We start from the raw sequence: 16526 nt of genomic DNA, 5'->3' as shown, positions 1-16526 counted from the left end.
AACGCACGGGCCCCATCCCAGGACCTATATGAAGAAAATTTGATGACTATGTGCAGAATATGACTTACTCACCTCACAAACTATAGAATACCTACTGCTGAAAAATAGGAGTGACTTGTACGAGCATGGTGATAAGGCTGGTGAGATATTGTCAAGCTAGAAAAATAATTAAAGGTATCAAGTGTCAGCATGGTAGGGTTACCACTGATCAGCAGGGGATAAACAACGCTTTTCAACAGTATTATGAAGAATTGTATAGTTCTACTAATCTTTGCAATTCTGATCTTTTACAGAACTTATTAAAAAATGTACCTATTCCAACTTTGTCTCCGGATCAGGTCTCTGCCTTAGATATGCCAATAACGCTGCAGGAGGTCGAAATGGCAATCAAAGCACAGCAATCTCGGAAGTCTCCTGAACCAGATGGTTTACCGAGTGAGTTCTATGCCAAATTCTCTACCCAACTTGCTCCTGTGTAGGCAGCTATGTACTCGGACACTCTTAAGAGAGGTTCTCTCCCTGCTACCTTGAACCAGGCATGTATGACACTATTACCAAAAAAAGACAAGGACCCCCTGGATTGCGCATCCTATCGACCAATATCCTTGTTAAACTGTGATTATAAAATATTGGCTAATGTATTGGCACAGCGATTAGAGAATTTCCTGCCTGACATTGTCTCTCCAGATCACACAGGCTTTGTTAAAAATAGATGCTCCTTCTTTAATGTCTCCATGGATGCAGAGAAGGCATTCGACAGGGTGGAGTAGAGTTACCTTTTTGAGGCATTGGCAAGATTTGGATTTGGTAGCATATTTATTTCATGGATTAAGTTATTGTACGGCAGCCCTTCGGCAATGGTTCTAACAAAATCACTTCTATTCTAAATCCTTTAAATTACATCATGGGACCCGCCAGGGCTGTCCTCTTAGTCCCCTTCTTTTTGCACTAGCAATTGAATCCTTGCCATAAGATCCTGTGGTTCTATTCACGGTATTACCAGAGGTTGTATGGAACACAAATTATCCCTCTATGCCGAAGACCTCCTGCTGTTTGTCTCCGGGGCAGAGACAAGTATTCCTTCTATTCTAGACCTCCTCACCCAGTTTGGGAAAATCTCAGGGTACAAATTGAATCTGCATAAAAGTGAGCTCCTGCCATTAAATTTGGATGACACTGCTCTTGCACATATCAGGGTGCCTTTTAAGGTTGCTACGCATAGCTTGGTTTGCCTTGGTGTTTCTGTAACTAAAGATTTTTCACATCTTAAAATAAATAACTTTTTAATAATAAATTATTACTCATAATCCAACAAGATTTGGCTAAATGGTCTCCCCTCCCGCTTTCTATGCTTGGGAGAGTGAATGTGGTTAAAATGTCTGTGCTTCCTAGGTACCTATACCTGTTCCAGTGTCTCCCTGTGTTTCTTTCAAATGCTTATTTTAAAAAACTTGACTCTATTATATTAACGTACATTTGGAATGGGAAAAAGCCACGCTTGCGAAAAGACCATCTTCAGAAATCGAAACAAGATGGTGGAATGGCCCTTCCAAATCATAGATATTACTATTGGGCTACTAATTTGTGGTGTCTATCATTCTGGACATATTATTACTTCGATAAGAGAGGCCCTGTTTGAGTTGAAGTGGAGAAGCAGTCTTGTGACTCTCAATTTCTATCATCAGTGATAGGAGCTTCAATACCTCTCTCCATGAACCGGACAATCCCTAACCCTGTAGTTCATAGCTCCATTAGAATATATTCACAATTTAGGAAATACTTTGGTCTTCGAAATGTGAGCCTTTCTAATACAATAGCATCAAATGTTTTTTTCTCCCCGTCGATGCAAGATGCCACTTTTGATATCTGATTAAAAAAAGGCCGGAGGTATTTTAAGGATTAAGGAAGATAAGTTTGCCTCTTTTGCACAGCTGTCTTCTAAATTCGATCTCCCCACATCTAATTTTTTTTTAGGTATCTACAGGCTAGGCATTATGTTTCTGATTCCGTCCCAGGATGCCCAGATAAATCAGATAACAGTATAATTGACGAACTGGTGGCATTTAACCCAACTAAGAAAGGAGCGATTTCTGCAATTTTGAGACTGATCTCTCATTTGCACCCCCCCACCCCCTTCTCCCCCAAAGACACTCCCTCATCCAATTTAAAGTGTGCACCTTCACAAATCTAAACTCGCTAAGATTGATCCAGAAGTAGATCCAACATGTGATAGATGTAAATCTGAGAAAGTCACTCTGATTCACATGTTTTGGTTCTGTCCCAAAATACCAAAATTTTGGGGAGATGTTTGTGAAGTCCTTTCTGCTGTTGGAAATTCTGCTTGGAAATCTTTTCTTCTTTTCTTTAAGCAACCCTCGACGCAGGTTAAGGAATAGATGGTTCTTATTTATATTGGTCGATCTGGTATTGTATAGCAACGTATACGGTTTTACATTCTTTGCACAGTATTAAATTGACAGTGAGGACTGGGTCTGTTCATTGTTCTGGGGTGTTTTTTTGGGGGGATTTTTCTGCATGCTTCTATTTTTGTTATGTAAAATCCGAAGCTTCATGGTGGTAATTTAAATGACAAAGTGGCTTCACTATGTCATTCACCATAATAATAACAGTAATTAATATAATTTGATTTATTATATTTCATATATATGCTATTTATTCTATGTTCTTGTAGCTATGCTACAATAATTTAATTAAGTATGGGTTTAATTAGGTATTTCTATTCTGTTTCACACAATTATTATTGTGTGTCTGCCTTATTAGGCATAGTTTATACTTCTCCGTCATTTCGACAACGTGGACCCCTACGCCGTAGCCTGACGTGCACCTCCAAAAAAATTCTAACTACACGTCGCGTAGACGCAGGCCGTAAGGGCTGTGATTGGTCTGCTCAGAACGTAATTCCCGGCAGTTGCTTTTTCCGGTCTTAGTGGCAGTATACGGCAAAGAAGCTCGTCAAATCGGCCCGTTGACATTCGAAAGTATCGAAAGTGCATTTGTACATCCAGGTTCCTCAGTGGGTGAACCAGTGTTGGAAATTCACTCATTCCCAGCCTTGACCGGTCGTACAGACCACATCCGCAAACGTCTTCTATGTTGACTGCGCTTCAACATTTGCAATATAAGCATTTGTTCTTCACTAATGATGAGCTCCAATTGCAAATACAGCTGCTCCACCTCAGTTACCATTGTTTACTGTTGTTAACTCTGACTGGAAGAAAAAGCAAGGAATGGCTATCACCCCTGAAACCACACAAACACACAGCCACACCTCCCAACCGGCATGGTGAATTGCAGAGTAACGTGTTGCCTCGACTTTGAATACAAACCACGCCCCTGTAACCCGTGTCTGCAAGACGAGACGGCAATGGCGGTTCAGGTAAGACACATTTATATTTTTACATTTTGGGAAGATGAAGTTTAATGTAACATTTAAGACAACTTTTGCTAGGCAGAAAGACTGTTTTTCAAAGACAGTGGACTCTATTTGTAAAAATAAATTTCTTCAAACTCAAACCCATTTTGTGTCGTTTTTTTTTACATGTGTTATGAAAATCAAAGTAATGATTGAGCAAGTGGGGGGAACACAGCACGTAGATGCAGAATATTTTTAATTTTAATTTAACTCAACATATCAAACTGAATAGTTTCGGGTATATGTGTGTGTTGGTGAAGTTTGATTAAAGTGTGGTTTAGAGGTACAAAATACGTTTCTTGAAATGCAGTCTGGTTGCTTTGGAAAGGACAGTAAGGCTGTTTCTAGTTGCAGCTGCCTCTTCCTAGTAGACCAATTCAAAGTTGTTTTCCTGATTTCTCATTTAGACACAAAAAATATATAAAATAGGGTCCCGTGTTTGAACTTGACAAGGGAACAATGCAAAAAGAATAAATTGACCATAATCTGATTTTGCAGAAGTTTAAAAGTTATGTGCCAACATGTATGCATGCAGATTTTAAATTAAATAGGTTAGCAATATATTTTTTGATTTAATCCTTTGTCTTTTCAAAAAGTATGAGTTTTAATTGTATTTTATTCTCCTATAGATCAACATAACATTTCGGGAGGGTACCTTCCCGGCACTCATTAAATTGGGAGTGGACACTTTCAGCGCCCATTGTGCCCGAAAGTAGGGCCAAACCATGCCCTAATTCCCCAAGGCCACCAGAAGTCTGTTGTTAAATATAGAGATAAGTCCAACCACGGGAATCGATAATATTGTTAGTATTGTTAATATTTGTTGGATGTGCTTCTGCCGGAGGTAAATTCTGAAACTTTTTTATTTATATTATTACTGTTGTCAGTCTTTAACTTATGGTTAATATCTTGTTAACTGCAACATGACAGACTACTTAATGTCTAAATGAAAGATGTCATTTTGTTCACATCATGACACAGGCAACAGGCAACAGTCCACGCCCTTTCAGCTGTCAGAGTCACAGAAATGTACAACTGTGGACTGCAGTAGGACTTTAGGCATGCTACAAATGTAAGAAGAGTGCTAATACCTACATGTATTGTTTGTACATTTATGACAGCCTCTCAGCATGAATGTCCTTTTACTAATTGCTATTTAATTATGTCTCATCAGTGAGAAAAAGCTGCTAACTCATTTTATGTAAAAAAAACATAAATGAGCACGGAGGCACAACAGAAAAAGGACACATATGCAGAACAACTCAAAAGAGCTCTGGACTCGGAGAAGTTTTTGAAGAGGCTGTAGAATTATAAATGTTTGTTTATAGGGAGAATGTTTGTTTTATTTTATTGCCAATAAAAGTTGTTGCTGGCTGTTAATTGAAATAAGTATTGGTTCCAGTCTAAATTGTTTCAGTGTTGAGTGGAGAAATCAGGGTTTCACATTCTCAGAAATGCATGACTTAAGATAAGTAATTGTGCAGAAAAGAGTTGCCTTTCTTCAAAAATTCAATAATCTGGAAAACTAATTTAAAATTTGATTTATTTATTTGTTATTATGCACTTGGTGTGTTTATTTTCTAGGGTGATCCTTGGAGTTCTGGCACCCATCCAAGCTTTTGTTCTAAAGAAACTACTGTTTGAAAACATCAAAAGCAGTGACACAGGCCTTCAGTATGTTATCCTTCAATTAATAGCTTTGGCCTATATCATTAACCTCTGTTCGCCCTATTGTAATCACTTGGATGCTTTTGCAGTCTTTACTTCACATCAAGGAATATGTTTAAGTGAGAATGTTTGTTTTATTTTGTTGCCAATAAAAGTTGTTGCTGGCCATTTCATTTGTCTGAACTTTTTTCTCTTTTACGGTACATATTTTAAGGATTTGTGTATGGTCATATTGATTTTGCTAGTCTTGTGAATTGTATTGTTTATTGAGTTTAAAATAAACTAGGTCACATACATTAGTCACTTGTATATAAATAAATATACTTAGATAAATTTGCAGTCCTACATAGTCTTTTTAATTACATTACTTTCTATTTTTGTATAAAATTTATTGTCTCAAACGCATTGTTTGCATTGAAAGACATTTAATGTTGTGAATCAACCGTTAAAGTTGTTAAAATTGCTAAAATTGCTCCCATTATTGCTTTGTTTCCCTTTTGTTTACGTTCTAAGAGCCATGGGCCTCTACAGCCACCTGGGGGTGTGGTTTGTAGGGGGCATGGTTTGTAGTGGCTCTGCAGTTAGACCTTACTCCTTGTATTTTGAATTACGCTAGAAGCCTTCCTGAACTGGTCACGTGGTATGACCGCTTCACGAGGCCTCGACAGTCACCACATACGTCATCGACGCACGCCTCGATACGCGCTTCATAAAATACATCCTAAATTACTCAACACACACTTCGAAACCTTGACACAGATGGACACATCACTAGTTTGTTGTTTTTTAAGTTTAGTTTTTGTGGTATTCAAGTGTGGCTGCGATTTTAGTTTCTATCTCAAATAAACAGAGTTTAAGTTATCTCCAGGCTCCTACTCCGTGTCTGCACCTGGGTCTTCTTCCTCGCATCCACTCCAGACTGTGACAGTATGCTGTGAACTGGAGCTATATAGATAATCTGACATGAACTGAACTAAAACTAGTGAGGAAGCCGCAAATCAATTCTGTTGATCATTACAGAGGGACAGAAAGACAGTAGACATATTCTATGGTCAGCTTAGTCCCCTTTTATCTTACTTTTAGAAAAAAATGCAATCAGTGAACATCATGGTAAAGCCAATGTCTGTTATGGAATGGGAGTGGATCAGTACCCATAACATGGCATTGCTTACCATAGCTGTGTGGTATTATTGATGCGGGGCGTATATTTGAATTTTAGGCAGTATGGCTAATTAAACAGGACAATGTGTCATTCTGCACAGCTTACAATAACTTTGTTTCATCAGAGTGCGTTTAACTTGACTGGCCTAACGGGCTGCTTGAAGATGAGGATCAGACTATGGCAACCAGACTGTTGAGCATCTTAACTTTTGTTTTTATCAAGAAAAACAAAGGTTCCTCTTGTAAAAATACAAAAACCAGTGTCCCCAATTCCCAAACAATTAAATGACATAATTCAAATACAAGCTGATGGAATCCAATCGTAAACATACCTCTGTCCCAACTTCTTAGAGTGTGTTTCTGATGTCAAATTCTGGACTTAGGGTCTCTGTGGATATTCTAAATAAACAGGAGTAGATCTGTGATGACATTTAGTATAATTTCCTTTGTATCTGTTAAATAAAGATTGAAACACACAAAGTTTTTGTCACATTTTAGAAAACTTAATTTAAATCTTAATCTTAAATCTTAATTTAAAACTTAGTTTCTGCATATGTGGTTAGCACATAAATTATGTTAAATTTGTTTATGCTGTTAATGTTTTCTTTCTTCTAGTTTAGTCCATTTGTTAATGGATGGTTGTATCTATTACATCAGCAGCTTGATGGTGCTGTCTGTACGACAGTGGTTACGTCAGGGAGGAGAAAGGGGGAGAGAACAAGAGACAGGCTCAGCGTGGGCCTCACTGTTCAAACATCTAAAAGTTTGCAGACACGTCGTCTGCCTGGAAGGTCTGAGACAGCCCTGGCTCCAAGATTTTATACACCTACATGCTACATTCTCAGACTGCACGCACACACACACACACACAGTATTGTAAAATGTGTAAGAGCATACTCACATCACATAGAGCACCCATGTATCACGACTAACATGCCTTGTTGCTATGACAGTTCCTTCTGTCTGTGACATGTTAAATTTGGTTGGGAAAAGAAGTGTCCTACCACACAATTTCATTATTCATGCTGAAAAAACTTGCAATAAGAAGTAGCTCTGACCATCAACCAAAGGAACAATGGAAGTGCACTGTACCACTCTGTAACCAGTTAGGATTCAAGATTTCAAAGGGATTATTGTCATTCCAGTCTGCACTTACATGAGAAGGAACAAAATTGGTAACTCAGGACCAGGTAACAGTCAATGAGCAGAAGATAATGAAATATTGAACACAATAAAAAAAAAAAATACAACAATGGGAAATACAAAATCTAAATAAAAAGTCACAAGAATGAAAAGAACAAAAGAAAATACAGTAAACACTGTGAAGTCACAGTATAACAAGCAAATTACTTAGCAGCCGAACAAAAATGTGCAAAATAGAAATGTGCATAATAATTTCAATGATGTGCAAATGTTAGCCAATTACCACACCTTCTCTTTGTTTGTCATTACCTCGCGTTATTTAAATATTCCCAGAAAGAAGTATTATGAAGCAAATTCAAAACACCCAGGCTTTTTTTCTCAAAGCTGGCTCGACAAAACCTAAATCTCAACTTGGCGATAACAGATAGTACACTACAGTGAATATGATAGTTCAGAACCCAGGCTTTCCTGTTCAGGCTCTGTACACATTCACATGAAATAGATGTTTCACACATCATTTGACGCTTCTTCTGGACAAAATATGCCTGACACTAGAGCCCTGTAGTGATGTGTCGTTCGCGAACGTTTTGGTCATTATGAACTAATCTTTTATATGGTATTCATTCTTCATTCATTTGTCACGTGACAGTCAGCTCATGCTGAAGAGCAGTAGGTACAACAATTCGTTCACAAACCAGATCATTGGTATGGAAGCGAATCGTGAACATAATTTAAATGAAAACGCATTTGCAGAAATGCTTTTTCATTTTAAGAATGTGGCTGCATTATTGGACTCATAATTAAAATCAGTAATCAATCATCCTATTTGCATTTTCTTCATCAAGACTGCACATTTTTGCTTTTTCGTTTTCATGGTCTGCCTGCAAAGTATTGCCTATGATTCGAAAACAAAAAAGCAATCTGAGCGGCGCAGCAGAGTGACATCAGTACTTCTTCAGCTCCCTACTGACCGAGCTACCCATCTTGTTCGGTAGGGGGCGGTGTGCACATCTGCATTGTATCACATTACATGTGCAGAGAAATTGATTGAATTGCCGGGTCTTTAGAGGACGCATCACAGATCATGGCGCTCCATCAAATTGTGCAAACACTGTAAGAATTAGCTGAACAGGTAGAATCCAAAAATATATCTGAGTCTGATGCCCGTGACCGAGTAGAACAAGTCAGAGAGCTTGGCTGCATAGTCTGCCGTCACAGATTGATACATTAATGAGGTTGCCATAGTAAACCTCTGTTCAGTCCTGGAACGGCTGGATGGTGTGGAGCCTCAAATGGGACAAGCACGACCAACCATCAACATATCGTTCAAGTCCATTGAAAGCTATTTATTAAATGGTTTAAAAATAAATTAAATAGCGGAGCTGTTCGGCGTAGGCCATCAGACATTCCGTCGGAGGATGCAAAGAAACGGATTGATGTAACAGACTCCTTATTACTATTATTTGTAAAGGGGCCGTGTTCACAACTAAACATATTTGTTGCCATTTGATGCTTTGTGCCAAAGTTATAACCCGATCATTATTGATGTGACTGCCACTAAAAATAACTTTTATAACGTAGATCAGCAGCTCCCAAACTAAACGATCAGCGGCACTCCCTTCTATGTCCAGACATTAAAAACCGGGGGGGCGGTTACGTCCGCTGTTCATTCATAGACTGGAACTGAGTCTAACACTGCTATGTTAGACTCGATTAAGAGTATTCAATTATGAAACCATTCCCTCGTTGGGACTCGGGAGTTATTTCAATAATTATGGCTCACTATGTATCCCTTATGACATCACAGTGAGTTGTTTATAGTGATCTACGTCAGGGATACGTGAGGTGTGACATAGCAGTGGACGTAAACCCTTCGTTCCATGAATGAACAGCGCCCGTCCGGTTTCTTAACCGGTATCTGATTTGTGCATACTACTTGATTTGTACGCACTACTTGATTTGTGTGTGCGCACTACTTGATTTGTGCGTATGTAACTTCCTAGAAGTTACGGACAAAACGATAATTAGGAATTCAAAAAGTCTCCTACACACACAAATCGTTGAATACGCACGCACAAATCGCCTGATACACACGCACAAAGCTTTAGATCAACAAGAAGGGTTTTGAGACTGTTTTCATGCCTCACAGATTCATCCGTGCATGGTGCATTTAAGTACTGGTGGAAAGCTGGGTCATCTGGATTTTCATCTGAGTCAAGTGTTATTTCCCTCGGTATTTAGTTCCCTCTAAACTTGTAACAAATTGTGAATAATTGTGGTTAGCAGGAGTTATCAGAGAAATGTGTGGAGGACGGCGCATCAAAGTACCAGACACATAAAACGTTATCTGAAATGATCTGAAATACTGGCTGTCTCACTATAACCGGATAGCAAAGCGAGCAGATTTAACTTGTACTTACTTCAGAGGGTAGACCACCGTAATGCCCCACCATTACCGTCATCTTGCCTCCCGATTTGACTGTAAATTTTTCCCAGCCAAAGACCAAGTCCACCACCAAGCAGTCGTTGCTTTAAAACATCTAATTACATTTGTAAGGCTCATAAATGCGTATCTTTCCATATAAGGAATTTTAGAATATTACAAAGTAAATGTGTTATAACCATGGGGTGCTGAGATATTCTCTTTTACACAGATCCACAATTATTCACAATTCGTTACAAGTTTAGAGGGAACTAAGTATCGAGGGAAATAACGCTTGGCCAGTTAAGAACAGCACTAGAGAGTCCGACCAGGTTCCTCAGTCTGTTTAATAAAATGTAATGGTCTATTTTATCAAAGACGGCGATAAGATCCAGTAGTACCAGGACCAGGAGCTTATGGTTATCTAAGTTACACTTGGTGTCATTTAAAATCTTTAAAAGAGCTGTCTCAGTGCTGGGATTCATCCTAAAACTAGACTGATACTTCTCTAAAATGTTGTTCATGTTTAAAAAAATAAATTACTTGGTTAAAAACTTACTTGGTTCTTCAGAAGCAGCTTGAATGTTGTTTGACAACATTCAAATGTTGTTTTTGGCTGAGTTTGCTGTCTTTCACAGATTCTTCTCTTGATATAATCAAGAGAAGAATCTGTGAAAGACAATTTTTCGAGATAATTCATTCCGACACTCCGATTTCAGCCTAAGATAGCATGGTGATCTAACTAGGATCTAACTAACTCTTATGTCAAGTCCAGTTTAATTCATCTGCCTGCCTCCCGCCTGTGAGCATGCATTTATGTCCAAACTTCACTACACCTTTGAAAAAATTTGATGACTTTTTTTTCCTTCTTCTATATTTATTCATCTCCTGTCTAAACAGGAGTTGTACATAAATCATATCACACTCCACAGAAAATGGATAACACCAACACATGTAAAACTAGGTGCATGCATCTCAATGTCTTTATCATTCATTTTCAGTTTCCTGTAATCTCCATCGATCCATCCATTCATCCATTTTCGTCCACTTATCCAAAGTCAGACCACGGAAGCAACAGGTCCAGGAAAGTTACCCAGACTGGGGGATCCCAAGGCGTTCCCAGGCCAGAAGGGACATATAATCCCTCCAACGAGTCCAGGGTCTGCCCTGGGGCCTCCTCCCAGTGGGGCGTGCCTGAAAAAACCTCCAAAGGGAGGCGACCAGGAGGCATCCTAACCAGATGCCCGAACCACCTCAGCTGACTTCTTTCGATGCGGAGGAGCGGCGGCTATATTCCCTCCGGATGGCCAAGCTCCTCACCCTATCTTGAGGGCTGAACCCCACCACCCGCCAAAGGAAACCCATTTCAGCCGCTTGTATCCTGCATAATTTTTCCTGCGTAAGATTTTATTTATACTTCTTTAAGATGAAATTTAAAAAATACTTTAAAATGAGGGAAGAATCCTAAAATAAGTACTCAAAAAAGGTTTCAAAGTAATCTCAGACAACGTTTACTCTGAGTGTGAAATGTGCCGAAGCTTGGAAACAGAAAGACTTCTCCCAGCCTGCGCAGTCCTGCTTTGTCCAGCCTTCAGTAATATAAAGCCTTACTGTGTATATAGACCAGTGTGTGATTCAAAGTGAACCCACAGGTTTTGCCTCTTTCAGATGTTTGTTTAGACTAAAGGCAAAATGCTTCAATAATCTCTTTTGCATGTTAAGGCCCACTTTGCAGCATCTTCTCCACGGACCATTGTCATTGATGTCATTGCTGGGCTGTCGGAAATGGACAAATGCTCAGCTGCCAAGGCTACAACAACAAGCAGCACCAGTGCCAATGACCACAACAGGAGCCCTGTACAGTTGGTATTAGACTGATGGTGAGCTCAGTATTAGGTTCTACATCACTCAGATAGCCCTCATGGCAGAAGTAAACTGCCCTCGTCAGCACACTTAATGCACTCAGTCAATAGCAACCAGGCACCACTGACCCTTATTGGAGGTTTTTGAACCTCATACACATGCATGTCCGCATACTTTTATGTCTTTACTAACCTTTGCAGGTTTTGCCATCAGGCAGCAGGGTGAATCCCACAGGGCAGCTGCAGCGCACCCCTGTGGCTGTGTCCTTACATGTCCTGTCGCAGCCACCATTGTTTACAGCGCAAGTCTCTACAGATTGGAGAGAAATTGAAAAACGAAACAGAAGCAGTTGTTCATACACTGACCCAAGCTTAAAAAGAAACAAGAAATATCAGACACTAGAGCTTCATGTCATAGAAGAATACACACATCACAGCATGATGGGATGTGATGTATTTTTGTGTTTTCTTTGCTTTGTCAAAGCACAGATGAAGAAAGGAAGTCAAAATGTCCTAATTCAATTAAACATATACACATTTTATATATACTATAGTTAAACACGTCTCCCTTTTTCTCTCTCTCTACTTATATCTATCTATATATATATATCTATATATATATATATAGATATATATATATATATATCTATATATATATACACACATACATGTATGCACAGAAAGACAGATCAGCAGTTATAAATATAAGAAGACATGACATAGTGCTGACAACCTAGTGTGAAAAATTATTTGGGTCAAATGCTGGTTCTATTTCCAAAAATATTTTTAACCCAAATAAAAAGATAAGGTGCATTTATATTTTCTTCCTCAAATCGATTCTTGTATATGGCACATAAGGTTTGCTGGAACCTGTGAATATTGCCTAAGCTGATATTAAAACAAAAACAATGGTAACGTGGTAACTCCAGCTCACCTGCTAAACTACTGTTGCTTTTGAAAAGTACAGCACAGAACCTTGCCCAATAGAGCTCTAAAACTACTGAGGATGCTGAAATTTGACATTTATTTATATTTATTGGAGGGAATTTATCAAAACTACATCTTAATAGTTTCACTTCATAATCACTCTGCTTTTGTTGGGTTTAACTTCACTCATTCAAGAGATGCTCCAAGTTCTACAAAAGATTGTAGATATTCTCATCAACTGTCAGATTTAAAGAAACAAACAAAAAAAGAACAATATATTATCCATCCATTTTCTATACCCGCTTAATCCAACTCGAGTCGTGGGGGGGCTGGAGCCTATCCCCGCAGTCATTGGGCGAGAGGTGGGGTACACCCTGGACAGGTCGCCAGTCCATCACAGGGCAACAGAGACAAACAACCACGCTCACACTCACTCCTAAGGACAATTTTAGAGACACCAATTAACCTAACATGCATGGTTTTGGACAGTGGGAGGAATCCAGAGTACCCAGAGAGAACCCACGCATATATGGGGAGAACATGCAAACCACACAGAAAAGGAAATTGAACCTGAACCCTCTTGCCTTTTGCTGTGAGGCGACAGTGCTAACCACCACACCACTGTCCAGCCCCCATAATATACTAATATAGTATAATATAGTTTAATATAGTTTTCTATATCAATTCATAAAATGATCTTTTGGAATACAAAAAGCTTTTGCAATATTAAATATTAGGAATGCACTCCTCCTTTTTAGCATTATCAAAATAAAATGCCACAAGGTTACATTCCAGTGGAGGTTGTATGCCTAAATAAAACGATAATTTAGGCAGGGGAAGAGAAAAATCCTGATTTGACTGAAAAAACTAATTTAGAGATGAATGCAGTGGCATAATACTTTTTTAGAATGCAGTTTCACATTGAAATCAGAGCCAATATAGTGGATGCTCTCTATTAAGAAAAAGGAAAGTATCTGAAGATTTGTTTGTGTTCCGTCATGCATCTCTAAACATCCATGTCAGTTCTTGCTCCCTTAATCTCTGTTTTCTAGCTTGCATTTGTTTCTCGATGTGTTTATCATTTGCAATCCTCTCCCTGGAGATGTCCTGAGACCAGATTGCTAAACTATTTTAGACAGTTTTTTCTAGAATAGGGGGATTTGCAGATGTGTTCAGGTAAAATACAACAACAGCGGAAAGGGGAGCATTTAAAATGTATTACTGATAGGTGTTATAGTGTAATAGCAGAGCCCTGTCACCTCCACTTCCCAGGTAAGATATTTTATGAGTGTGTGCGTGTTAGAAAGGGCATTGCAATTTGGTCTACGTGTCTACACATGTTTATTAATACTTCCTTTGTGTTAGAGTAAAGGTGAATATGCATCGACTTCATGTCTGTGGATGTTGTGTTTATGGGTAGGAGTGATTTATATTGAGTACAGTGGGCCTCTATCATTAGCTGAGGTGAGCTCAGTCCTGCAGGGCTCCCCCAAGCCCCAGGCCCAAGCTGAGACAAACCATCAGGCCTGATTGATGTGCTGGACAAGCCCCTCATACCTTCCTTAGCACCCTTTCTAAGCCTCTTGGACCACATATTTCCTTCATTGCCTGGTTTGTTTGAGAATGGTTTGTAGTAGCTTTTCTCTTATTAGGAAACTGAAATCACCAAAGTGCTGAAAATCCCACAGCTGTTTATTGTTTTAATAATATTTATTATTCATTTTCTATGTTCTTTCATTCAAAAAATTCTTTAAAGCAGAATTTAGGATAGACTTTTATTCCACTAAATTTGAAAAAGTTATATTTTCTGTTTCTACTGCTGACTATGAAAACTGACAATTAAAAAAAGATATAGTAGCTGCTGACAATGTATCAGCAAACTATTTGTATGTCCTTCATCTTTGATGTTAATCACCCACATTTTGTCGTGTGTTCAAGCGCTAAAGTTAAAAATGGACAATAGAATAGATTAGATTTTACATATCCGGTCAGTTTTGTGTGTAGAAAAAAGTAGACAATAACTGTTATACATAAATATTGCCCTATTATTAAAATGAAACCTTTTAAACTAAAATATATTCTCGCAAATACACTATTGCCAGCTGAGCCTTGGCCTATAAAAGTTGTCACTGGGAATGATGTGGTTGTGATTAAGATATTTTGGGAAACAAATGGCAGCAGATGGAGCTATCTTGGAGAGATACATAATCATTCATGATTACCCAGTAGGAATCTAAATTGGTTATACTTCAGAAATAATTGATATGTAAGTAGTGTTCACTGTATTAAGTGTCACAAAAGAATGTTTATATTTATATTGTGGCCAGGAATAAATTCAGAGGTACATCTCCAATGTCAGCTAGAAAAGACTATGCTGCTAGAATAGATTTTAGAACATAAATAAAAAATGCCATTCACTCAAAATACAATACAATTGTTTTTTTTTATTATTATTTTTTAACCACATCAAATTAAGGTTTTGTTTGTATTAAAATTGTGCATTTGCCTTATAGACAATGAAGCAATCATCAACATTATTATATGTTACACAAGAACCCCATGACAGTAGACGGAAAGAATTTTCAACATAAAAAGAAAAATTAAAAGAAGGCTGAAAAGATAAGAAAGAATAAAATTCCACTTTGAGACTGGAAGAAGGCCAAAGCTCCATATATGTATATATTACTGGCAGTTACCCATTCTTTTGGAGACTATTCTCCCCCATAAACGTATTCATAAGTTTGTTGATGAAGGCTGATATGCCCTATATTACATAAAAAGAATATGCAGCCTCTGGTCTTTTTTTTAAACCCGAACCAAATAAATGTACTGCCTAAACCAAATCAGAGTTTGGGACATAACATGAGGACTTTAGTTTCTTAATTTGAGATTGATGTTGCCTCTAGTTGAGACATCTTTTCCCTTGTGCTGCTTGTAGGGATGGTACATTATTGAATGCTGTTGTGGATCAAATTCAGAGCTACTAACAAATGATCTATATGCTTGAATCAATTTGAAGATCTGTTCTTCTGTCTGTGTTTCAAAAGCAAGAGAGCAAGAGGGAAAACTTTGTTTATGAGGGTTGAAAATACAAATCAGAATCAGATGTTAATGTTAAAGATATAATTACACTGATGTACACCTAGATTGAATGATGTATCATAACCAATTCTGCATGAAATTCTGCATTTAAAATTATGTTTACCAAGGTTTTTGCTGCAGATCTCACACTGACTCAATATGAGATTTCAGCATCAATGTTTATGAATAAATGAAGAACTGGCTCTGCATCACTTGTGCACTCCAGGAGGCTGCAGAGTAAGCAGTCTGTGCACCTTTTAAACAATGTTTCACCCTACCCCCAAACCAGATGCCCCACTCAGGTCTAGCAGAGAAAGCAGCATATATGCCCACTATAGTTGTTTGCAAGGTCCAACATCCAACTCGAATGTGAGTCTAAAACAAAGCGTCTAGAAACAATAATTGCAAGAAACAAAAGCCTAAAACGTGTATCACATAACATTGCAATGCAAGCTAAAGTTGTTGCCATTGATCACACTGATCTTACGGTGGAGAATGATGATTTCAAAAGAAACATCACAGAGAAAAAATGTATATGTAATCCCATGTAATCCAAGTGAGGTTAATATGAAATTTTGGGTTGCCCTCAGAATAGGAGACATGCTTGAATAAGAGGAGGTTAAGCAAGGTGTAACCAGTGAGGAGAAATGAAACATTCTGCAAAAAGGTTACTTGGGGCGTAGAGAAGTCACATTGTCCAAAACCTGGTAAAAGAAAACTTGCAAATTAAAATTGTATATAGCAAATTGTGCAGCTGTGCAGCAAATTTGTTTGGAAAACTGCAAATCACAAACAAGGATACACAAACAGAGAGGCTTCTGTTTGGATA

The 16526-nt window shown here is 38.3% G+C and overlaps 1 protein-coding gene across 3 annotated transcripts in view; it reads right to left on the bottom strand.

Moving 5' to 3' along the window:
- scube1 (signal peptide, CUB domain, EGF-like 1) overlaps positions 1-16526 on the bottom strand; it is a 170209-nt gene that overhangs the window by 44483 nt on the left and 109200 nt on the right. For all 3 annotated transcript variants that reach the window (XM_072377527.1, XM_072377528.1, XM_072377529.1), the window contains one exon: positions 11883-11999. In XM_072377527.1, the coding sequence (XP_072233628.1) occupies positions 11883-11999 (117 nt within the window). The remainder of the gene's footprint in view (positions 1-11882; positions 12000-16526) is intronic.

The sequence above is a fragment of the Leuresthes tenuis genome, unplaced genomic scaffold, assembly GCF_036924035.1.
Source record: "Leuresthes tenuis unplaced genomic scaffold, fLeuTen1.0.hap1 SCAF_23, whole genome shotgun sequence".
NCBI classification, from domain to species: Eukaryota; Metazoa; Chordata; class Actinopteri; order Atheriniformes; family Atherinopsidae; genus Leuresthes; species Leuresthes tenuis.
The sequence above is the reverse complement of the archived record's forward strand: the minus strand, read 5'-3'. Positions and strand labels throughout refer to the sequence as shown.